General features: G+C 45.4%; 1 protein-coding gene across 2 annotated transcripts in view; it reads right to left on the bottom strand.

Moving 5' to 3' along the window:
- GALNT10 (polypeptide N-acetylgalactosaminyltransferase 10) overlaps positions 1–25512 on the bottom strand; it is a 382115-nt gene that overhangs the window by 187834 nt on the left and 168769 nt on the right. For both annotated transcript variants that reach the window (XM_063928357.1, XM_063928356.1), the window contains exon 4: positions 15609–15775. In XM_063928357.1, the coding sequence (XP_063784427.1) occupies positions 15609–15775 (167 nt within the window). The remainder of the gene's footprint in view (positions 1–15608; positions 15776–25512) is intronic.

Below are 25512 nucleotides of genomic sequence, written 5' to 3'. Positions count from 1 at the left end.
GTCCGACCGCCCGCCCGCCCAGTTCATGACGTCAGTCCCCCGACGGATCGGGCTGTGTGTATGCACAGCACACTGCCCGATCCGTACATAGATATATCTGCAGATCAATTGATCTGCAGATATATCTAATAGTGTGTACCCACCTTTAGAGTGTGAAAAGAAACTAGGAGGAGGAGTGGCTGAATCTAGGTGTGAAGTGATTAGGAGGAGGGGCTGAATAAAACAGCTATCTGAGAAACTATCTATATAAACAGTGACCAGACTCAGTGAGCGTGCTCATTGTCAGAGGCGTGCATTATAAAGTGTGGCTTGGCTTATTAAGCGAGTTTGAAACAGCAGCAGGTGAGTATGAATACAGCAAAAGGTGAGTTTTATAATACACCAAGTGACACACAAATTTGCAATACCATTAACATTTGATACAATGTTTGCCTTGTGCAGTGCAATGGATGTAAAGCATTTGTTTGGAAAGAGGCAGCGTGGAGACTCAGCTGCTGTCCAATCTGTGAGCAATTTTCTCTGCTGAAGGAGGAGATAGCAAAACTGCATGCTGAGATTTGTAGGATGTCTGTGTCTTTGAAGCCTCCACTGCCTCAGAGAGCCACCAGAAGACATTCTGCCTGGACTACTGTGGGCTCTCAAGGGCAGAGATTTCCAGAGGGACACAGACACCTCCCGCAAGCGGTGACACTGCAAAACTAGTATGCTACTCTTGCAGGGCTGGAAGATACAACTAATAGAGGCACTACAGAACAGGAGGATATGGGGACCTCTACCAACTATAGGAACAGGAAATGGAACAGGAAAATTGCATCTCCAAAAAGGACTGCACTTCTCTTGGGAGATTCCATTATTAGAGGAATACATCTGGGAAATGCAAATGAAGTAGAGAAACAAGTAAGGTGCTTACCTGGAGCCACAGCTCCAAGGGATAAAGAGCGCATGCTAAGAATTGTAAAGGCAGCAAGAAAAGATGGGGAGGTGGATGTCATTGTCCACCTAGGGACAAATGACCTGGCAAATGCTGAACTCATGGCCGTAAAAGATGAATTTAGGAAGTTAGGGACTGCTCTGAAGCAGGTGGCAACCACTGTATCTTTTTCAGAAGTATTGCCAGTACACAGAGGGGAAGACAGAACTCATTGCATCAGAAACTTCAATGTTTGGCTAAGGACATGGTGCAATGAGGAGAGATTTGGATTTATAGGAGGCCACAGTCACACCATCTGGCAAGATAGGAGCTTATACAAAAGTGACGGCCTGCACCCATCTTCAAGGGGAACAAGAATACTAACTGAACAGTTTGGATGCTTCATCAAGAACTATTTAAACTAACAAAGGGGGGCAGTGAACCAAACAGGAATAAAGAAATCTGCTCCCCCAACACAGAGGTATTGTAAAAAATGCCATAAATACTACATTAATACAAAGTATTGAAGAAAAAACTGAGGCCCTTTGGGTGACCATAGAAACAGAAAAGTTGATTATTCGTATTGGCGTGATATACAGGCCACCAGGTCAGGAATAGGAACTTGACAAGAACCTATTGCAGGACATAACTAAAATGGCATTAAAAGGAGAGGTAATAATCATGGGAGACTTTAATCTTCCTGATGTAAACTTGGAGACGTCTGTTGCTAGTTCCACTAGAAGTAGGAACATTTTAAATTCCCTTCAGGGAATTGGTGAGGGAGCCCACTCGGAAAGACGCAATATTAGACTTAATACTTACAAATGGAGACAGATTATCGGACGTAAAAGTGGGTGAAAACCTGGGATCCAGTGATCATCAAGCAGTATGGTTCAGCATTAAGACAGAGACTGACTCGTCCCATACAAAAACAAAGGTGTTGGATTTTAGGAAGGCTGATTTTGTAGGGATGGGAAAATGTGTAAGCGATTCTTTGGCAGAGTGGAGGAACTTGGAACAGTGCAGGAGAGGTGGGAAACATTAAAATGTGCAATATTGAAGGCAACAGACCTTTGTATCAAAACTGTTAGGAAAACACAAGGAAAAGGAAGCCAGTGTGGTTTGCAAAAGAAGTAGCAAATATTGTGAGAGCAAAAAAGATGGCTTTTAGGAAAATATAAGCAGACACAAAATAATGAAGACAAAAAGATATATCTTGTTAGACAGAAGGAGACAAAGAAGGTAATCAGATGTGCAAAGGCACAAGCTGAGGAGAAAATGGCCCAGTCAGTGGGTAAAGGAGGCAAAACTTTTTTTAGGTATATAAGCGAAAGGAGAAAAACAAAAGGCGGAATTATAAAACTAAAGACGGACACTGGGAGTCTTGTTGAAGGAGACAATTTAATAGCAGATCATCTTAATGATTATTTTTGCTCAGTATTTACTACTGAAAGAGAGGGGAAGGGGCCACAGTTAAGTTGCAGGGATATTCAGGAAAATGAAACAAGTACATTTACAGAGGAGAAGGTCCTAACAGAACTCTCAAAGCTGAAAGTGGACAAATCTATGGGGCCAGACGGGATACATCCAAGGATACTAAAAGAACTTAAAGAGGTGCTGGTAGCACCATTGACAGAATTATTCAACCAGTCATTAGCTACAGGAGTAATTCCAGGGGACTGGAAAAGAGCAAACGTAGTCCCACTGCACAAAAGTGGAAGCAAGGAAGAGGCAAACAACTACAGACCAGTGAGTCTTACATCAGTAGTAGGGAAATTGATGGAAACACTCTTAAAAGAAAGAGGTGTAGATTATCTCAAATCCGGCAATTTACTGGATCCCAAATAGCATGGATTCACTGGGGGGAGATCATGTCAAACAAATCTTATTGACTTTTTTGATTGTGTGACTAAAGTGATGGATAAAGGTGAAGCCATGGATATAGCTTATCTAGACTTTAGTAAGGCTTTTGACGCAGACTGCTAAATAAACTTGAAAGTTTGGGATTGGATATTAGGATTATTGAATGGATACGATCTTGGTTGAAGGATAGAAAACAGAGAGTTGTGGTAAATGGAGTGCATTCACAGGAGGGAAATGTTACCAGTGGAGTACCCCAGGGATCTGTACTTGGACCAGTGCTTTTTAATATCTTTATTGGTGACATTGCAAATGGCATTAAAGGGAAAGTATGCCTTTTTGCAGATGACACAAAGGTATGCAACAGGGTAGACACACCAGGTGGGGTAAAATAAATGATTGAGGATCTAGGTAGATTAGAGGAATGGTCAAGAGTCTGGCAATTATAGTTTAATGCCAAAAAATGCTAAATCATGCACTTGGGTCTCAAAAATCCTAAAGCTAAATACAGTATTAATGGCACTATACTGGAAACTACTGAGGAGGAAAGGGATCTAGGAGTCACTATTTCAGATGACTTAAAGGCAGGTAAGCAATGTAACAAGGCAATGAGGAAGGCTAGTCCGATGCTTGGCTGCATTGGGAGAGGAATCAGCAGCAAAAAGAAAGAAGTAATAATGCCACTGTATAGGTCATTGGTACGGCCTCATCTAGAATACTGTATTCAGTTCTGGAGGCCATATCTTCAAAAGGATATTAATGCATTAGAAACTGTACAAAGGAGGGCAACTAAAATGGTGCATGGCCTACATCACAAAACATACCCAGAAAGACTAAGAAATCTCAATATGTATAGTTTGGAGCAGAGAAGGGAAAGGGGGGACATGATAGAAACTTTCAAATATATCAAGGGTTTTAACAAAGTCCAGGAGGGAAACATTCTCCAAATGAAGAGAAGCAATAGGACACGAGGACATGCACTGAGACTGGAGGGGGGGAGGTTCAGGGGAAATTTGCGGAAAAATTATTTCATAGAAAGGGTAGTGGACAAGTGGAATAGCCTCCCATCAGAGGTTGGTAGAGGCTAAGACAGTAGAGCAATTTAAACATGCATGGGATAGACATAAGGATATCCTTACAAAGAAATAAGGATCAAATAAGGTTAGAGATAAAAATAATATTAAAAAAAAAAAAAAAAAGGGGCAGACTAGATGGGCCAAGTGGTTCGTATCAGCCGACAAATTCTATGTTTAAGACTGGCTTACTGACTTTCAGAGCCGTATGTAACAAGGGCCCAAAGTACCTGAAGCAGCTACGATTCCTTGCTGCCACTCTTATTGTAACCTGTAGACAAACTTCTAGATCTCTCTGCTGCTTTTGATACTGTTGACCACTCTTCTCATACAAACACTGAAATCCCTAGGTCTTCAGGACACGGCCCTCTCTTGGTTCCTATCCTACCTATCTAATTGCTCTTTCAGTGTCCGTTTCTCTGAATCCGCCTCCTCTTCGCTACCTCTTTCAGTTGGAGTACTGCAGGGCTCAGTCCTAGGTCCTCTGCTTTTCTCAATCTATACCTCATCTCTTGGGAAACTAATCAGCTCTTTTGGATTTCAGTATCACCTGTACGCAGATGATACTCAAATCTACCTATCCTCTCCTGATTTGTCTCTATCTGTATTGGGCCGGGTTGCTGAATGTCTCTCTGCCGTTTCATCTTGGATGTCATCTCGCCACCTCAAACTTAATATTTCCAAAACAGAGTTAATTATATTTCCACCGGCCAATAGCAGTTACCAACCTGATATTTCTATCACTGTTGAGAACTCTACAATCAACCTTATACCACAAGCTCGCTGCTTAGGTGTCATACTTGACTCAGAACTGTCCTTTGCTCCACATATTCAATCTGTCTCAAAATCATGTTACATGCATCTAAAAAACATATCCAAATTATGACCATACCTTACACAAAGACACTGCTAAAACTCTAATACATGCTCTCATTATCTCCCGTATTGATTATTGCAATAGTTTTACTAAGAAGAGACTCTCACCTTTACAATCCATTCTGAATGCAGCTGCAAGGCTAATATTCCTCGCTACACGTTCATCATCTGCAGACCCACTATGTTAGTCCCTCCATTGGCTACCTGTATTCTACCGTATTCAATATAAAATACTGTTACTTACAAGGCTATTAACAATACTACACCAAAATACATCTCTTCACTTTTCTCAAAATATCTCCCAACCCGGCTCCTTCACTCTTCACAAGATCTACGTCTTTCATCCACACTCATTACTTGCTCCCCATGCACGATTACAGAACTTTCTTCGGGCTGCACCCACTCTGTGGAATGCCCTACCAAGTACAATAAGACTCTCCTCTAGTCTTCAAACCTTCAAGCGTTCCCTGAAAACCCACCTATTCAGACAAGCTTATCAAATTCCAGAACCGCTCACATTACCTTCATAGTTTTTCTATCCAATTATATCCCAACAGTACAGTCCACACATCCCCCACATATTTTCTTTCTTCACTCAACATCCCTCCTGACCCTGGTTCATCACTGCTGTGATGTGATATCATGCAGCCCACCAAGAACCTTTACAATCTGGTGGACAACTATGCAATAAATAGCACCTATCCTTGTGTATCAATGCCTATTTTCCCATAGATTATAAGCTTGCGAGCAGGGCCCTCCTACCTCTATGATTGTTTGTTTTTACCCAGTTTTGTCATCTAATTGTGTCCAGTTGTAAAGCGCAACGGAATTTGCTGCACTATATAAGAAACGGTTAATAAATAACTATATAAATAATAAAGGATTATTAGCAGTACAGAGGACATACCAGAGCTTTTAGCTTTGTGGCTGTGACTCGCTGCCCCGCACAGTTATACCCCTTCTACACCGGTAGCATGTAACACGGGTTATTGCACATGAACGTGCATAACCAGTGTTGCTGCTCAGTGTAAACGGGCAGAATTGGAATAATCCGGGTCGAGTGACCCGGTATTCCAACTCTGGTAGTTTGCGGGGTTGAACACGTGTTCAATCCGGCAAACTGTGCAGTGTAAACGGGAGCCGGATCGCGCGACCCGGCTTCCCGTTTACACCCTAGGTGCGGGAGCGCCGCCCCGTTCGCGTCACCGGCAACGTCACCAACCCGGCAATATGCCGGGCTGGTGATTCCGGTGTAAATGGGGGCTGAAGCGGGTCGCAGCCGGGTAGCTCCAATGTCAGGGCTCCCGGCTGTGACTCGCTTCAGTTGGTCTAAAAGCGGTATTAGAGGCTTCCATTATAAAATGCTACAGAAACAGACTCAAGACCTAGCTGTCTACTCCTGCATTTCTCTAAATACAGCCTAAATGCTTAGTTCTCTTTCCTGTTATACTTATTTAAAATGTTATCTTTTCTAAATGCAAATATAAAAGTACTTCGAGTCCTAGTGGTAAATTTACTAAGGTGGGAGGTTTTTTTTAGCAACCAATCAGATTCCACCTATTATCTTCTAGAAGCAGTTAGATAAATGTTAAGTAGAATCTGATTCATCACCAGTTCTAAAAAAACTGCCACCTTAGTAAATTTTCCCCTTATTGGGAGAAAAGTGATATTATTTGTATATTATTATTATTATTTTATGAATCAACCATCTTTGCCAACTTGTACCACTAGTGGTCACCACTGAAGACCATCAGGATGAAGACTCCTTACCTGCCAGACAAACCATAACTATTCCCAAACATACCAGCTGTCAAGGTTCTGTGAAACCATTTCACTGGGACTCTGATGCCATAATATGCTTGTCCGATAAATGAGGATACATTTGTGTTTGTGTTTCCTGAATCACCCAAAAGAAACAGGTTCTACTCTGTTTGGACGGGTTTAATTCTACAAGTGGTGTGCAGTGCATAGGTAGAGTAGACACAATCTGTCTGGTTGTGATCTGTAATCTCTGACTAAAGTTCTTGTGAAATGTCAGGGCACAGAACCATATATAAACAGAACTGCACACTGATGAATTCAGCATGTTCACTTCCTTCATGCTCTTGTTATGGAGCTCAACAGAGGCCACTAAAAAAGCATGATCTTCTACGGCTACAAGAATGGTCTGCAACAGCAGGAGAGTAAAAACCGACAGAGATGCTTTTGTGGTTGGCAGAATTTTGGTGTTGTAGATGGTGCCTGGAAGTCGAGGAGCGTTATGGCCGACCTGTGTCCATCATCAACTAGGACAACATTGCTGCCGTGCAGGCCACAGTTAAGGTAGACACCAAGATGACTGTGGCCCAGATAGAGAAAGAGATAGACATATCATCGTGATACATCTGCTAGATACTCCACGAAAAGCTTGGCCTGTGCATGGTTTCTGCATGCTGGGTGTCCTATCAGCTGAATTGAGAGCAGAAGGAGGCTCGGGTGACTTGGTGCCGCAACATGTTAGCCAGGTTTGATGGTAGTCTCTCTAACTCTGGGAGATAATCAGTGGCGATGAATCCTGGATCTACAGTTTTGACCCCAAAACCAAACAGTTGGTCCAGTGGACCGCAGTTGGAAGTGCGCAACCACAAAGGTTCCGACATGAGCGCAGCGTGGCCAAGCAGATGGAGACCTTTTGTGGCCTAGACTGGTCATGCAGCTACTGTATAACTCACGAAGTAAGCCACCCAATGCCTGAAAGTGCATTTCCAGGCACTGTTCACGAACTTGCGCTTATGGTGACCTTCTCCATCACGACAGTGCACCTGCCCACAAGTCCCAAAAAATAAGAATTTACTTACCGATAATTCTATTTCTCGGAGTCCGTAGTGGATGCTGGGGTTCCTGAAAGGACCATGGGGAATAGCGGCTCCGCAGGAGACAGGGCACAAAAAGTAAAGCTTTAGGATCAGGTGGTGTGCACTGGCTCCTCCCCCTATGACCCTCCTCCAAGCCAGTTAGGTACTGTGCCCGGACGAGCGTACACAATAAGGGAGGAATTTTGAATCCCGGGTAAGACTCATACCAGCCACACCAATCACACCGTACAACTTGTGATCTAAACCCAGTTAACAGTATGATAACAGCGGAGCCTCTGAAAAGATGGCTCACAACAATAATAACCCGATTTTTGTAACTATGTACAAGTATTGCAGATAATCCGCACTTGGGATGGGCGCCCAGCATCCACTACGGACTCCGAGAAATAGAATTATCGGTAAGTAAATTCTTATTTTCTCTATCGTCCTAGTGGATGCTGGGGTTCCTGAAAGGACCATGGGGATTATACCAAAGCTCCCAAACGGGCGGGAGAGTGCGGATGACTCTGCAGCACCGAATGAGAGAACTCCAGGTCCTCTTTTGCCAGGATATCAAATTTGTAGAATTTTACAAACGTGTTCTCCCCTGACCACGTATCTGCTCGGCAGAGTTGTAATGCCGAGACCTCTCGGGCAGCCGCCCAAGATGAGCCCACCTTCCTTGTGGAATGGGCCTTAACCGATTTAGACTGTGGCAGGCCTGCCTCAGAATGTGCAAGTTGAATTGTGTTACAAAACCAACGAGCAATCGACTGCTTAGAAGCAGGCGCACCCAACTTGTTGGGTGCATACAGTATAAACAGCGAGTCAGATTTTCTGACTCCAGCTGTCCTGGAACATATTTTCAGGGCCCTGACAACTTCTAGCAACTTGGAGTCCTCCAAGTCCCTAGTAGGTGCAAGGCACCACAATAAGCTGGTTCAGGTGAAACACTGACACCACCTTAGGGAGAGAACTGGGGACGAGTCCGCAGCTCTGCCCTGTCCGAATGGACAAACAGATATGGGCTTTTTTGAGAAAAAACCACCAATTTGACACTCGCCTGGTCCAAGCCAGGGCCAAGAGCATGGTCACTTTTTATGTGAGATGCTTCAAATCCACATAATTGACTGGTTTTAAACCAATGTGATTTGAGGAATCCCAGAACAACGTTGAGATCCCACAGTGCCACTGGAGGCACAAAAAAGGGGTTTGTATATGCAATACTCCCTTGACAAACTTCTGGACTTCAGGAACTGAAGCCAATTCTTTCTGGAAGAAAATTTACAGGGCCGAATTTGAACCTTAATGGACCCCAATTTGAGGCCCATAGACACTCCTGTTTGCAGGAAATGCAGGAAACGACCGAGTTGAAATTTCTTTGTGGGGCCTTCCTGGCCTCACACCACGCAACATATTTTCGCCACACGTGGTGATAATGTTGTGCGGTCACCTCCTTTCTGGCTTTGACCAGGGTAGGAATGACCTCTTCCGGAATGCCTTTTTTCCCTTAGGATCCGGCTTTCCATCGCCATGCCGACAAACGCAGCTGCGGTAAGTCTTGGAACAGACATGGTACTTGCTGAAGCAAGTCCCTTCTTAGCGGCAGAGGCCATAAGACCTCTGTAAGCATCTCTTGAAGTTCCGGGTACCAAGTCCTTCTTGGCCAATCCGGAGCCATGAGTATAGTTCTTACTCCTCTACGTCTTATAATTCTCAGCACCTTAGGTATGAGAAGCAGAGGAGGGAACACATACACCGACTGGTACACCCACGGTGTTACCAGAACGTCCACATCTATTGCCTGAGAGTCTCTTGACCTGGCGCAATACCTGTCCCGTTTTTTGTTCAGACGGGACGCCATCATGTCCACCTTTGGTATTTCCCAACGGTTTACAATCATGTGGAAAAAACTTCTCAATGAAGTTTCCACTCTCCCGGGTGGAGGTCGTGCTGAGGAAGTCTGCTTCCCAGTTTCCATTCCCGGGATGAAAAACTGCTGACAGTGTTATCACATGATTTTCCGCCCAGCGAAAAGTCCTTGCAGTTTCTGCCATTGCCCTCCTGCTTCTTGTGTCGCCCTGTCTGTTTACGTGGGCGACTGCCGTGATGTTTTTCCCACTGGATCAATACCGGCTGACCTTGAAGCAGAGGTCTTGCTAAGCTTAGAGCATTATAAATTTACCCTTAGCTCCAGTATATTTATGTGGAGAAAAGTCTCCATACTTGATCACACTCCCTGGAAATTTTTCCCTTGTGTGACTGCTCCCCAGCCTCTCAGGCTGGGCTCCGTGGTTACCAGCATCCAATCCTGAATGCCGAATCTGCGGCCCTCTAGAAGATGAGCACTCTATAACCACCACAGGAGAGACACCCTTGTCCTTGGATATTGGGTTATCCGCTGATGCATCTGAAGATGCGATCCGGACCATTTGTCCAGCAGATCCCACTGAAAAGTTCTTACGTGAAATCTGCCGAATGGAATTGCTTCGTAGGAAGCCACCATTTTTACCAGGACCCTTGTGCAATGATGCACTGTTTTTAGGAGGTTCCTGACTTGCTCGGATAACTCCCTGGCTTTCTCTTCCGGGAGAAACACCTTTTTCTGGACTGTGTCCAGAATCATCCCTAGGCACAGCAGACGTGTCGTCGGGATCAGCTGCGATTTTGGAATATTTAGAAACCACCCGTGCTGATTGTAGCAGTATCCGAGATAGTGCTACTCCGACCTCCAACTGTTCCCTGGACTATGCCCCTATCAGGAGATCGTCCAAGTAAGGGATAATTAAGACGCCTTTTCTTCGAAGAAGAATCATCATTTCGGCCATTACCTTGGTAAAGACCCCGGGGTGCCGTGGACAATCCAAACGGCAGCGTCTGAAACTGATAGTGACAGTTCTGCACCACGAACCTGAGGTACCCTTAGTGAGAAGGGCAAATTTGGGACATAGAGGTAAGCATCCCTGATGTCCCGGGACACTATATAGTCCCCTTCTTCCTGGTTCGTTATCACTGCTCTGAGTGACTTCATCTTAATTTGAACCTTTGTAAGTGTTCAAAAAAAATTTTTTTTTTTTTTTTTTAGAATAAGTCTCACCTAGCCTTCTGGCTTCAGTACCACAATATAGTGTGGAATAATACCCCTTTTCTGTAGTAGGAGGGGTAATTTAATTATCACCTGCTGGGAATACAGCTTGTGAATTTTTTCCCATACTACCTCCTTGTCGGAGGGAGACTTGGTAAAGCAGACTTCAGGAGCCTGCGAAGGGGAAACGTCTCGACATTCCCATCTGTACCCCCGGGATACTACTTGTAGGATCCAGGGGTCCTGTACGGTCTCAGCGCCATGCTGAGAACTTGTCAGACGCGGTGGAACGCTTCTGTTCCTGGGAATGGGCTGCCTGCTGCAGTCTTCTTCCCTTTCCTCTATCCCTGGGCAGATATGATCTTACAGGGACGAGAGGACTGAGGCTGAAAAGACGGTGTCTTTTTCTGCAGAGATGTGACTTAGGGTAAAAAACGGTGGATTTTCCAGCAGTTGCCGTGACCACCAGGTCCGATGGACCGACCCCAAACAAGTCCTCTTCCTTTATACGGCCATACTGTGCCGTTTGGAATCTGCATCACCTGACCACTGTCGTGTCCATAACATCTTCTGGCAGTTATGGACATCGCGTTTATTCATGATGCCAGAGTGCAAATATCCCTCTGTGCATCTCGCATATATAGAAATGCTCTATAGTCAATAAAATACTGTCCCTGTCAAGGGTATCAATATTTTTAGTCAGGGAATCCGACCAAGCCACCCTAGCTCTGCACATCCAGGCTGAGGCGATCGCTGGCCGCAGTATAACACCAGTATGTGTGTATATACTTTTTATTATATTTTCCAGCCTTGTCAGCTGGTCCTTGAGGACGGCCCTATCTATAGACGGTACCGCCACTTGTTTTGATAAGCGTGTGAGCGCCTTATCCACCTTAAGGGGTGTTTCCCAACGCGCCCTAACTTCTGGCGGGAAAGGGTATACCGCCCATAATTTTCTATCGGGGGGAACCCACGCATCATCACACACTTTATTTAATTTATCTGATTCAGGAAAAACTATGGTAGTTTTTTCACATCCCACATAATACCCTCTTTTGTGGTACTTGTAGTATCAGAAATACGTAACACCTCCTTCATTGCCTTTAACGTGTGGCCCTAATAAGGAATACGTTTGTTTATTCACCGTCGACACTGGATTCAGTGTCCCTGTCTGTGTCTGTGTCGACCGACTAAAGTAAACGGGCGTTTTAAAAAACCCTTGACGGTGTTTTTGAGACGTCTGGACCGTACTAATTGTTTGTCGGCCGTCTCATGTCGTCAACCGACTTTGCAGCGTGTTGACATTATCACGTAATTTCCTAAATAAGCCATCCATTCCGGTGTCGACTCCCTAGAGAGTGACATCACCATTACAGGCAATTGCTCCGCCTCCACGCCAATATCGTCCTCATACATGTCGACACACACGTACCGACACACAGCAGACACACAGGGAATGCTCTATACGAAGACAGGACCCACTAGCCCTTTGGGGAGACAGAGGGAGAGTCTGCCAGCACACACCAAAAAGCGCTATATATGACAGGGATAGCCTTATGATTAAGTGCTCCCTTATAGCTGCTTTTATATTAATATATATATAGCCATTTATTTTGCCCCCCCTCTCTGTTATACCCTGTTTCTGTAGTGCAGTGCAGGGGAGAGACCTGGGAGCCTTCCTGACCAGCGGAGCTGTGACAGAAAATGGCGCCGTGTGCTGAGGAGATAGGCCCCGCCCCTTTTCCGGCGGGCTCGTCTCCCGCTATTTAGTACATTTAGGCAGGGGTAAATATCTCCATATAGCCTCTGGGGCTATATGTGAGGTATTTTTAGCCTTTTTAAAGGTTTTCATTTGCCTCCCAGGGCGCCCCCCCCCAGCGCCCTGCACCCTCAGTGACTGCCGTGTGAAGTGTGCTGAGAGGAAAATGGCGCACAGCTGCAGTGCTGTGCGCTACCTTAAGAAGACTGCAGGAGTCTTCAGCCGCCGATTCTGGACCTCTTCTTGCTTCAGCATCTGTGAGGGGGCCGGCGGCGTGGCTCCGGTGACCATCCAGGCTGTACCTGTGATCGTCCCTCTGGAGCTTCATGTCCAGTAGCCAAGAAGCCAATCCATCCTGCACGCAGGTGAGTTCACTTCTTCTCCCCTCTGTCCCTCGTTGCAGTGATCCTGTTGCCAGCAGGAATCACTGTAAAATAAAAAACCTAAGCTAAACTCTCTAAGCAGCTCTTTATGAGAGCCACCTAGAATTGCACCCTTCTCGGCCGGGCACAAAATCTAACTGGCTTGGAGGAGGGTCATAGGGGGAGGAGCCAGTGCACACCACCTGATCCTAAAGCTTTACTTTTTGTGCCCTGTCTCCTGCGGAGCCGCTATTCCCCATGGTCCTTTCAGGAACCCCAGCATCCACTAGGACGATAGAGAAAATTATGGATTTTTCTGGCCCATGAACACATCCAGGAGTTTGGTCATCTGACGAACAGTCCAGACCTAGCCACCTGTGACTCCTTCATCTTCCCACAAATCAAGTGCAATTTGCATGGGATTCATTTTGAGTCACAGTAAGCTGCACTGGAGACTTTTATCAAGCATGTAGAAGACATACCTGCTTTGGATTGGTCCAAATGCTTCACCAAGTGGTTTGAGTGCACGCAATTTGCATAGACTCCTCTGGCGAATAAATTGTAATGTTCACTTTGCAAATATAATACTTTTTGTGTATCTGGAAACCTCTCACACTTACCAGTGATTGGTCCATAGACATTGCTCAATAAATGGGCCATTTGAAACTGTGCATTGCTTAGGTGGAGACATGCGAGAGGGGACTATGGAAAAGAGGTTCAGTATACTCATAAGATCCAAAATATCCACAGGGTGTAACTGTAACTTACATATTCATTTTTTTAAGATTTAGTAGGTGAGAAATTACTATGATGTTAAATATAATTTTTTTCTCTTGCATGTAAATCTTTTACTCATCTAATGTATCACATATGATGTCTGTTTTGTCAGAAGGCATGTGCCTTTTGGCAAGGCACAGTATTATAAAGCAGCAAACGCCTGAAATGCAGGCACACCAGAGAATATATCCTTAGCAGTTGCAGAGATAAAGAGGAGAGAACTGACCGGACTTATACTGACAAAAGAAATTGCTTTCCGGTTCCCAACAGGACTTCACCATTCAAACAGAGCGTACAACTGATGAATCAAGACTGAGAGGGGTAATAAGAAGTGAAAAGAGGAGTAAAGGGCCGCTGACAATTTATCATCCTAACCAAATCACTCTTAGCACTAAATCTTCTGGGTAATGCATGCTGAACAAACAGCTACATACAGCTAGATACAAACATTACACCCTCTTCATTGCATATAACCCTCCTCGATATCCTATCCTCCCCCCCCCCCCCACTCTATTCTTCATACTCCCTCACTCCTCAAACAGATTCACCCGCCTCTTTAGCATCCTCATTAACCACACAATACCCTTCTTCATCCCACTGCCCCCTCATCATATTCCTCAGCATCAACATGTCCCCTTCCTACATCAGTATGAACATGCTGTCTCCTCATCATCTCCCCTTCATCAATATAAGCAGAATTCTTAATCACTCCAGTCATCATTAGCCCACGTCGTCCTGTAACAATTATAACCTTCCCTGAGTAACCATCTTTAACTCTCAACCTTTTCTATTATTAGAGCTTGTACACAGCATTCTGGGCATCAAATAGATGCTGTTGTCAGCATTCAGAGCGGAGTTGTCATTACAGACCTCTGCCATAGAGCCTACATGAAGCCTTCTCTACAAGCACAACATGACACCGCAGTGCCCGAGGAAGGAGGACACATGTCCTTATACAAGGAGGGCACACAGTAAGGTACACTGGCTCCTGGGGTTTGTCGGACCCTACTGTAAACCCTACTCAAATCAGGCCATGATTATCAATAAACCTAAAATGGTTAGGGGAGCCCAAGGCAAACAGATCATTTAAATGAAATGCTACCGCTCTGTGTTACAGTATTTTACTTTTGTTACTGCTCTCTATGCAGTTGTACAACACTGATTTGCTCGGGTTCAGTATAATATACTGACAGACACAATACAGACGGTCATACTCACGTCAGCCATTGGCCTACAGTCAAAATACTGACATGGTCTAAAATACAGACATACATTATGCTGACATGTTCAAAATGCCGACAGTCAGAATACAGACATAATAAATGCCGACATGTCAAAATACCGACATGAGTTGTTAAAAAATAATAATAATTGGTGTCAATGCCATTTAGGACACAGTCTAACTGTAACGCGTCCCCTCGCATGGCTCGCTATTATATTACCCCTCCAGGTCCACTGGGATGGTAAAGTATGAGCAAGTCTGTTTTTGGCCAAAAATTCCTTTAAAACGCCGACATGTCAAATGTCTGTATTCTGACCATGTCGGCATAATGAATGTTGGTATTTTGACTGTCGGTCAATGGGTGTCGGGATTATGACCGTCGGTATTGTGTCCGTCAGTAAATCAACTGCTACCCGATTTGCTCCTGTCGTTTTTATTCGGGGTTAAATTAATTATTTTGGCAGAACTATTTCCTCACCCTGGAATAAGTAACTATCTGCTCATAGAAAGACATGGCTGAAAAGATTAGAAGGTAGAAATAAAAAGCAATGTACATAGTAAACATTGCAGGAGGGTGTACAATCACCCCCTTGAGGGTCCATAACCCCGTTAATGCTTCTTATTTCACATTCATTTAATAAATTATTTAACGTTCCAATACATATATATAAAAAAAAGAAAAAAAAGAAATGACTGGACACAAAATACAGTTTGTTCTACTGGCCGTCCCCTGATGCATTTCCAGTATGACATCCACCTGTATACATCCATCACACTGCCTTGAAAATGCATTCCGTCAGCAGAAGCTTGACCCCTAGACAATGCAGCGTTGGGAGAAAAGCCCACACACCTTTGTCGCTGAAGTCATCCACCAGCACAATCTCGGCGATCAGCTCCGGGGGGGAGCGGTTGAGGACGCTGTGCACGGTGCGCAGGAGGGAAGACCAGCCCTCGTTGTGGAAGGGGATGATCACGCTGGTGTTTGGCAGCTTGGGTGAATACAGCTTGCTCTTGCAGCTATAGTGGAGGGAAAAAAAATAAATGACAAAATCAGAGGACATAAAAGGGACACTTGTCAGCTTCACGTGCAAAACATGCCCTGTGCTCATGCCAAATGAGGATAGCGTACTAACGTCAGGGAAAGCACCAGCTGAGAGGTGCAAAACGAAAGATGGGGCTCACAACTTGCGACATGCAAGGATATAAGCATGGAGTATGGCTGCAGAACATGTCTCAGTGGAGTTATGCCACTGAGTCAAAGCAATCATCATCCTTACAAGCTGAATCACAGGCAGAGCTAAATCTTGTGGGGAATACACATGATGTGTTACTAAGTGGATGAGGATTACAACTACATCTGTAGCTCTGACGCGTCTGTATTACATGCTGCAGCAAAGTGTTATGTAGAACTTTCTAATCTCCCTTGCAAGTGCGAAATTCTATTGCATACACTTTTATACCAGTTTGTTTTCTACTGGTTTTCTCCCCATGTAAAGCAAAAGTATTATCACGACAGAGTAAGACATGGTGTGGCTATCTATACTATGCTCTTGGTAATGTGGCCACGAGGGGGCAGCACTGTTTGGTACAGTGTAAGGATGAAGTGCCCTAATTGGTGGAGATCACGTCAAATAAAAACGGCCCAAACGGATCACTTTTCGCGCATTTCAGCTCTACACCCCTGGGGGCTGCGAATGAAATGATGATATTGCACCCATCGGTAGAAACAACTGAATAGCTGACGGAGGGCGTGAACTGGGGCAGGAGAGGACGGAAAGAATTGAATACTGTCCTAAGTTGAAATTTCAAGAAAGTGAACCAAAAGCAAAATGTGATTTATTTTTTCTTTACGAACACCACAAATAAATACTTTGTAGTCCTCGCCTTGGTATTAAGTCACTGTTCCCAAAATGCAACAAGAAGGATTCTCTGTTTAGGTTTTTACCAATAAAAAAAACCCTGCACTTGAAAAAGTTTGTTTTCTGTGTGCTTTTTAAGGGGCCCATTTACCAATGAGCGCATATGCAATACAATCCCGGGCACTAATATCACACCTAGATCGCACTGCAGAATGCAATCATATCGGGTGGATGTGTCACCCGGCACAGGCAAGTACAAGGGCTCCGAAAGGAGCCAGTATCTGCGATGCGCTGAGTATGCTGCCGGGGCCACTGAACATGCGCAGTCATCACGACTGCCGCGCACAGCGGCCATTTCCGGCGTAGGGTTCTTGGGGAACCCTGCCGAAACTACATCTTCCAAGTGTAGCCCATAGGCTACAATGGGATACGCATTCAGAAGATGGCGGCAGCTGTGGGGGCCAATATCTGGAATGTTTTGCATTTCGGATATTCGTAAATTGGGCAGCATCGCATGCTCCATAGAAACCCTTGAGGGTTGCGGCAGGGAGTGGCAATGGAGGGATCGCAGCAGGTATTGTAGATATTTTCTGCGATCCCTCCTCCTTACTTTGCCGGGATATAGAACATTTGCAGTTAGCAACATGGCCGTAAATATTGTATGATAAATGGGCTCCTAAATCACTGACTGGTGATCACCAGACAATAACTACTAAGGGGGCACATTGTTTGAAAGAGAAGACTCCACCTTAAAACAAGGATGTCCCCTCGTGTGCTGGCCAGGGTGGGGGAGATGGGCACAATGTTGGAAAAAAAAATTTTGATAGCAGTAGCTGATATTGTCTAGTGACCACAGGTTACCATAAGACAACAGAAACAAAAGGGCCAGATTTTAAAAGAGGGGAATCCCCTTTTATCATATCTGGCTGTCCCTACACTCACACATATAATTATGGGTGCAATAGAGCAGGCGGTGCCCTCCTGCCAATATACCAGTTCATGATTTCTCTGCAGTGTAGGGGATTAATGTCTGATACTCGCACTATCCACCGGACATTATCTTCTAATGCATGGGTCTTCAACCTGCGGCCCTCCAGCTGCTGTGGAACTACACAACCCAGCATGTCCTACCACAATTTTACTATTAAGGCATGCTAAATCTGAGGCAGGGCATGCTGGGATGTGTAGTTCCACAACATCTGGAGGGCTGCAGGTTGAAGAGCCATGTTCTAATGGCACATATTTTGAAAGAGGACTCCATCCCTCTAGATGCCAGGTGCCTCATCCCCTTTAGTCCTCCGCAGTGAAGGGGTTAATACTGAAAACAGTGTTCTTTGTGCTTATAGTATGCTTGTCACGTAACCCTACAGATAGAGGAATTTGGTAAGTTCAAGTAATACTCAGACTATTAATTCACTAAGAAAGAAGGGCATCGCTGAGACACGGATTACCGAACCAGGGCAAAATGTAGTGAAAAGGTTATTAATCTACCAGAATGTATTTGGACCGTGGAAGGAAACTGTAAATTTAGGCACTGGCCCAGTGCAATCTCTAGTTCTATAACTGGGATGCAATGTAACTGCACAGATATCATTGTTATCCCAGGCAGGCCTGGAAGTGTCCGGGAGTGAGCATGCTGAGAAGACTGCAGTATGTGTATGATACTATCACCAGCAACCTCTGCTTTAGGACACGGTCGGAATTTGCTCAGCTGAATGCATAAATTCAGTGCGCCAGCTGCACGTACAGAGAATTAAGATTGAGTTACTCTGTCATAAGACTCCAAAAAGTAGAGTTATGGTAGACTTACCTTTGTTAACTCTCTTTCCATAGGAAAACATTGGGGTGTAGGGTGGATCTTGATCCAGAGGCACCAACAGGCTAAAGCTTTAGGCTGTCCCAGGATGCATTGGGGCCTCCACTATAAACCTCACCTCCAGGCATTGAGAGCTCAGTTTTGTTAACCAGTCCATTACAGGAGCAGGCAAGAGAGAAGGCAGATGTTAGTCACATAGTACCACATTCTCATGACAGGAGAAGGGAAAAGCAGCTAATGCCATACAAACCAAAAGAAGCAAGGTGCGTCAGGGTGGGCACCCGGTGGAACCAATGTACCTCGCAGAAAGAGAGAGTTTAAAATGGTAAGTCTACCATAACTCTCCTTTTCTACAGCAGGACACATTGGTTCCACAGAAAAACATCGGGGATGTCCTAAAGCAGTTCCTCAAGGGAGGGAACGCGCCTTAGAGGGTATGAGAATCACTGAAGACCATGTAGTCGCCTTGCACATTGTTCTGCGGATCTGCCACGGCGGGCCGCCCAAGAAGGTCCAATAGACAGAGTAGAATGGGCTTTAATAGCAGCAGGAACTGGAAGTCCAGCCTGCGCATAAGCTTGTACATCATCATTCTATTCAATCTGGCCATGGTTTGCTTATTCGCAGGCCAGCCATGTTTATGTAACCCAAACAGTACAAAAACAGGGAATCTGACCTCCTGATAGAGGCAGTCCTCTCCATATAAATATGGAGAACCCTTACCACATCCAAAGAACACTCTTTGGAAGACAAGTCAGAAGAGATAAAGGCTGGAACCACAATCTCTTGGTTAAGGTGAAAAGATAACACCACCTTAGGCAAATAACTTGGTCGAGTTCGTAGAACTGCCCAGTCACTGTGAAAAATCAATTAGGGTGGGCGACAGGACACAGCGCCCAAGTCCGACACCCATCTTGCCGAAGCAAAAGGTCAGCAAGAACAGGACCTTGGCCGTGAGCCATTTAAGGTCCACCAAAGTCATTTAAGGTTCTTTGGAGACTCTTACTGAATCCTAAGTACTCCCTGGGTGAAAGTATGAACGTCAGGTATAACGAGTTTTATGGTAAGAACTTACTTTTGTTAAAACTCTTTCTGCGAGGTACACTGGGCTCCACAAGGATAGACATAGGGCTGTAGAGTAGGATCTTGATCCGAGGCACCAACAGGCTGAAAAGCTTTGACTGTTCCCAGAATGCATAGCGCCGCTTCCTCTATAACCCCGCCTCCCTGCACAGGAGCTCAGTTTTTAGTTAACCAGCCCAATGCAGTAGTAGGAAGAGAGACGACAACGGTTAGTAGTCACATACACCACACTCTCTCACGACAGGAGTAGTGTCAGCGGCTAATGCCATACCAACCCAAAGAAGCTAAGTGCGTCAGGGTGGGCGCCTTGTGGAGCCCAGTGTACCTCGCAGAAAGAGTTTTAACAAAGGTAAGTTCTTACCATAAAACTCGTTTTCTGCTGTGGGGTACATTGGACTCCACAAGGATAGACATAGGGGATGTCCTAAAGCAGTTCCTTATGGGAGGGGACGCACTGTAGCGGGCACAAGAACCCGGCGTCCTGGGATGCGGCAGTATTGAAGGCATAGAACCTTATGAACGTGTTCACAGAGGCCCACGTAGACGCCTTGCACAATTGTTCAAGGGTCGCACCACGGCGGGCCGCCCAAGAAGGTCCAACAGACCGAGTAGAATGGGCCGTAATGTGAGCAGGAGCTGATAGACCAGCCTTCACATAAGCATGTGCAATCACCATTCTAATCCATCTGGCCAAAGTTTGCTTGTGAGCAGGCCAGCCCCGTTTGTGAAATCCAAACAGCACAAAAAGAGAATCAGATTTCCTAACAGAAGCAGTTCTCTTCACATAGATACTGAGAGCCCGTACCACATCCAAAGACCGCTCTTTGGGAGACAGATCAGGAGAAACAAGTGCCGAAAACACAATCTCCTGGTTAAGGTGGAACGAAAAAACCCACCTTAGGTAAATATCCGGGGCGAGTCCGAAGAACCGCTCGGTCACGGTGAAATATCAGATATGGGGAACTACAAGACAAGGCACCCAAATCCGACACTCTTCTAGCTGAAGCAATAGCCAGCAGAAACACCACCTTAAGGGAAAGCCACTTAAGATCAGCTGAACCAAGAGGTTCAAAAGGAGACTCTTGTAGCGCCTCCAAAACCAACGACAAGTCCCAAGGAGCCACAGGCGGGACGTAGGGAGGTTGGATACGCAACACACCCCGAGTAAAGGTATGCACATCGGGTAAAGTCGCAATTTTTCTCTGAAACCACACCGACAATACAGATATTTGAACCTTGAGGGAGGCCAGACGCAGGCCTAAGTCCAGGCCCTGCTGAAGAAAAGCCAACAACTTGGCTATACAAAATTTGGTAGCATCATAATCGTTAGATGCGCACCAAACAAAGTAAGAATGCCAGACCCTATAGTAAATCCGAGCCGAATCGGGTATCCGGGATCGTAACATAGTTTGAATGACCACCTCAGAAAACCCTTTAGCTCTTAAGACGGAAGCTTCAAGAGCCACTCCGTCAAAGACAGCCGGGCTAGGTCCTGGTAGACACAGGGGCCCTGAACGATGAGGTCTGGGTGTTGTGGAAGTAGAATTGGACGCTCTGACGATAGGCCCTGCAGGTCTGAGAACCAGTGCCGTCTGGGCCACGCCGGAGCTATGAGAAGCAGATTTCCTTTTTCTTGCTTGAACTTCCGAATTACCCTGGGCAGGAGTGACACCGGAGGGAACACGTACGGCAGCCGAAACCTCCACGGCACCGCCAGCGCATCCACGAATGCTGCTTGAGGATCCCTTGTCCTTGCTCCGAAGACCTGAACCTTGTGATTGTGTCGAGACGCCATCAGATCCACGTCTGGAAGGTCCCACTTTTCCACTAGGAGTTGAAACACTTCTGGATGGAGGCCCCACTCGCCGGTATGTACGTCCTGACGACTGAGAAAGTCTGCTTCCCAATTCAGGACTCCCGGAATGAATATTGCCGATATGGCCTGTAGATGGCGTTCTGCCCAATGTAGAATCCGTGAGACTTCCTTCATTGCCAAGCGGCGTCGAGTGCCGCCTTGATGATTTATGTAAGCCACTGTGGTGGCGTTGTCCGACTGTACTTGAACAGGACGGTTCTTCTAAAAAGCTCTTCTCAGGGCTGCCTAGCGCAGCCCCTCTGTTATGTGCCTGCAATCTGCGGCACCAACTACAAAACTGAGCTCCTGTGCAGGGAGGCGGGGTTATAGAGGAGGCGGCGCTATGCATTCTGGGAACAGTCAAAGCTTTTCAGCCTGTTGGTGCCTCGGATAAAGATCCTACTCTACACTCCTATGTCTATCCTTGTGGAGCCCAGTGTACCCCGCAGCAGAACGATGCAGTTTTCTCTGAAACCATCCGACAAGGCAAATATGTGAACCTTGAGGGAGGCCAAATGGAGACCTAAATCAAAGCCTCGTTGCAGAGAAGCCAGATTCGGGAAATTCTGAATGCAGAGACATCATAGTTCTTATCAGAACACCAGGTGAAGTAAGAATTCTAGACCTTGTATTAAATCCAGGCATATGCTGGTTTGTGGGCCTACATATAGTTCGGATAACCGCATCGGAAATCTTTGGCCCTCAGCAGTGATGCTTCAAAAGCCATGCCGTCAAGGCCAGTTTGGCCAGGTCTGGGTAGAGACAAGGTCCCTGTACGAGGAGGTCCGGGCGCTGAGGAAGTGGAAAGGGATGCTTTGCTTTGTCGATAGACCCTGCCGGTCTGAGGACCACAGCCGTCGAGGCCACGCTGGAGTAACTAGAAGTGGTATTCCGCTTTCTTTATTGAACTTCCGTAGTACCCTAGGCAGGAGACACTGAAGAGAACACATAGGCAGCCGAAACTTCCATGGAACCGCCAATGCGTCCATGAACGCTGCTTGAGGATCCCTGGTCCTTGACCTGAAGACCGGAACCTTATAAATGTGTTGAAACGCCATGAGGTCTACGTCAGGTAGACACCACCTGTCCACTAGGAATCGAAAAGCTTCTGGATAAAGACTCCACTCTTCGGTGTGCACGTCCTGGCGACTGATTAAGTCCGTTTGCCGGTTCAGGACACCCGGAATGAACACTGCCGATATGACTGGCAGATGGCGTTCCGCCCAACAAAAGGATTTTTGACACTTCCATCCTCGTCATGCGGCTTCGAAAGCCGCCTTGATGGTTTATGTATGCCACTGTGGTGGCATTGTCTGATCGTTCTTGAACAGGCCTGTACTGTACTAGAGTTAGGGCGAGAAATAGTGCACTGAACACTGCCCTCAGCTCCAGAATATTTATTGGAATGAGTGATTCCTCCTTGATCCAACAACCTTGAAAAGAGTGTTGCTCCAATACCGCTCCTCATCCCCTCAGACAGGAATTAGTTGTCAGCAGAACCCAGTCGGGGACCCAGAAGGGACGGCTCCTGTTCTTGCTAGTCCGGGAAACACCAGGACAGCGGCAGGCGAACCTCCGGAGTCAAAGAGATCATGTGAAATCTGATCCAATGAGGCAGACCATCCCACTTGGACAGGATTAACCTGTGTAGTGGGCAGAAATGAAAATGAGCGTACTCTACCATGTCGAAGGCCAATACCATCAGGCCAAGAACTTGCATCACCGAGTGTATAGACATTATGACAACTGAGGAAGCATATTATCCTGTCCTGAATCTTCAGGACATTTTCTGGAGACAGAACCAGTCATCTGACTGTGTGTGTCCATGAGTGACCCCCCCAGGTGCACCATGCTCTGAGCTGGGACCAGCGAGGACTTCTTCCATTTGATAAGCCACCCGTGGGCTTGCAGAAATGTTACCTTCAGTTGCAGAAGACAGAGGAGGACCTCGTGGGAATTTAAGAAAAAACTATGAGAAAGCGCTAACCTAATTAGTGTGTGTCGGCTATTCAACCTCCTTAATTCTTAATAAATAAATTCCTCCCAAAGATGGACTGCCGCTCTCAAATATGGGGTGTTGAATCCCAGACAAATTTTAACACAAGAAACAAAAATATTGAAAGCGCTGTCCAAGTTATGAGAGTATTTTTATTAAAATTAAAATTCTAAAATGCTGAATACATCCACATTTAATAAAAGGTATCCAATAATTCAATCAATAATCATATATATTATGGGAATTCTCTTTTGGTCCCACACCACTTAAAGATAATATGACTATGCACAGTGGATACAGTTTCAATACATCTTATCTTTCTCATTAAAACAACCAATAATCTATAGCCTAGACATAAGTATTCCCTCTATTAATAAATAGTGACTTTCCTAAATTCAAAGAACCACAGTTCCAGTGATAAATGACAGATCTGAGATAATTGGTGATTGGAAGGGTTCCTTGACCGGGAATTCCTGTTTGTTCTGAACTTTCAGTGTCTCTGAATCTTCACTAGTATACTATTAGGATCACCAGAAGTGTTTAATCAATAAATGCTTTAACAGGATTGTTCAGATAAATATCTGATGATCTTTCACGGGCGTCCCCGTGTACATGGAAACTTGGAAAGTCTGATATCCTCTTGATAATAGCAATATTAGATGTATTCCCAATCAGGCTATATTCAAATAATGGTTGTGTCTCACCATATAATTGCGGCTGCGTCTCTCCAAGGGCATACGATTCTTATTCCAAGTGCACTGCACCGTCTCCTCGCCGTTGGTGATTCGGCAATCACCTCGCAGTATCCGGCAGAGTATTTCTTACGGCTGCGCCTCTCCTTGGAACTTAGACTTTGCCGTCCCAAGTATAATGGCCCGCCTTCCTCTGTCCAGGTCGCGCTGTCAGCATTCACTGCAGACCTCAGGACGGGTAGCTGTAGTTCAGGCCGGGCTCACCGTGTCACATCTACTTTGGGTAGGCAGAATTTTGATGCCCGTACTGGGTACTCCTATGCCGCTTTTAGAGCTTATATCCACAGTGCTCAGGAGCAACTCTTGACGCGTTTCTCAGCCCGATTACCACGGCTGTTTCCTCAGAAGAATCACTATTTATTAATAGAGGGAATACTTATGTCTAGGCTATAGATTATTGGTTGTTTTAATGAGAAAGATAAGATGTATTGAAACTGTATCCACTGTGCATAGTCATATTATCTTTAAGTGGTGTGGGACCAAAAGAGAATTCCCATAATATATATGATTATTGATTGAATTATTGGATACCTTTTATTAAATGTGGATGTATTCAGCATTTTAGAATTTTAATTTTAATAAAAATACTCTCATAACTTGGACAGCGCTTTCAATATTTTTGTTCCTCGTGGGAATTTGCCAGAATTATCAGGTCGTCTAGATAAAGCAGGATGCTGACTCCCTGGCGATGGAGATGAGCCAGCATAACAGCCATGACCTTATGAAAAGCCGAGGATCCGTAGCCAGTCCAAACGGCAGAGCCTGGAATTGGAATGGAGGTTGCCATTAGCAAATAGCAGAGACTGCTGATGTGATATGGCAAAAACGTATATGCAGGTATGCATCTTGTATATCCAGGGATACCATATAGTCTCCGTGTTTCCTAGCTAGTACAATGGAGAGCAGTGTTTCCATATTAAACCTGGAGACTCTCACAAACTTGTTCAAACATTTGAGATTTAGTATAGGCCGGAAGGACCCACTGAGTTTCGGGACAAAAACAGGGTCGAATAATTACCTCTACCTCTCCGGACTGAGGTGCCAGCAGAACTGGAGGAACTGCAGCACCAAATTTAGATCTCAAGGTGCCGTGGGAGGCACAAAGGGAGGTTGGATGCGCAGAACACCTTTCAAGAACGTCTGGACCTTAGGGAGAGAAGCCAATCGTTCTTGAAAGAAAATGGACAAGGCTGAAATCTGGACTTTTATGGAGCCCAGACGTAGGCCCACATCAACACCTGCCTGCAGAAAAAGTAGAAAACGTCCCAGGTCAAATTCCACAGCAGAATAGTTTCTGCTCTCACACCAAGAGACGTCTTTCTTCCAAATTGGGTGGTAATATTTAGACGTTACCCTCTTCCTGGCTTGGATCATAGTCGGGATAACTTTGTTA

The sequence above is a fragment of the Pseudophryne corroboree genome, chromosome 6 (genome assembly GCF_028390025.1).
Source record: "Pseudophryne corroboree isolate aPseCor3 chromosome 6, aPseCor3.hap2, whole genome shotgun sequence".
Taxonomy (NCBI): domain Eukaryota; kingdom Metazoa; phylum Chordata; class Amphibia; order Anura; family Myobatrachidae; genus Pseudophryne; species Pseudophryne corroboree.
The sequence above is the reverse complement of the archived record's forward strand: the minus strand, read 5'-3'. Positions and strand labels throughout refer to the sequence as shown.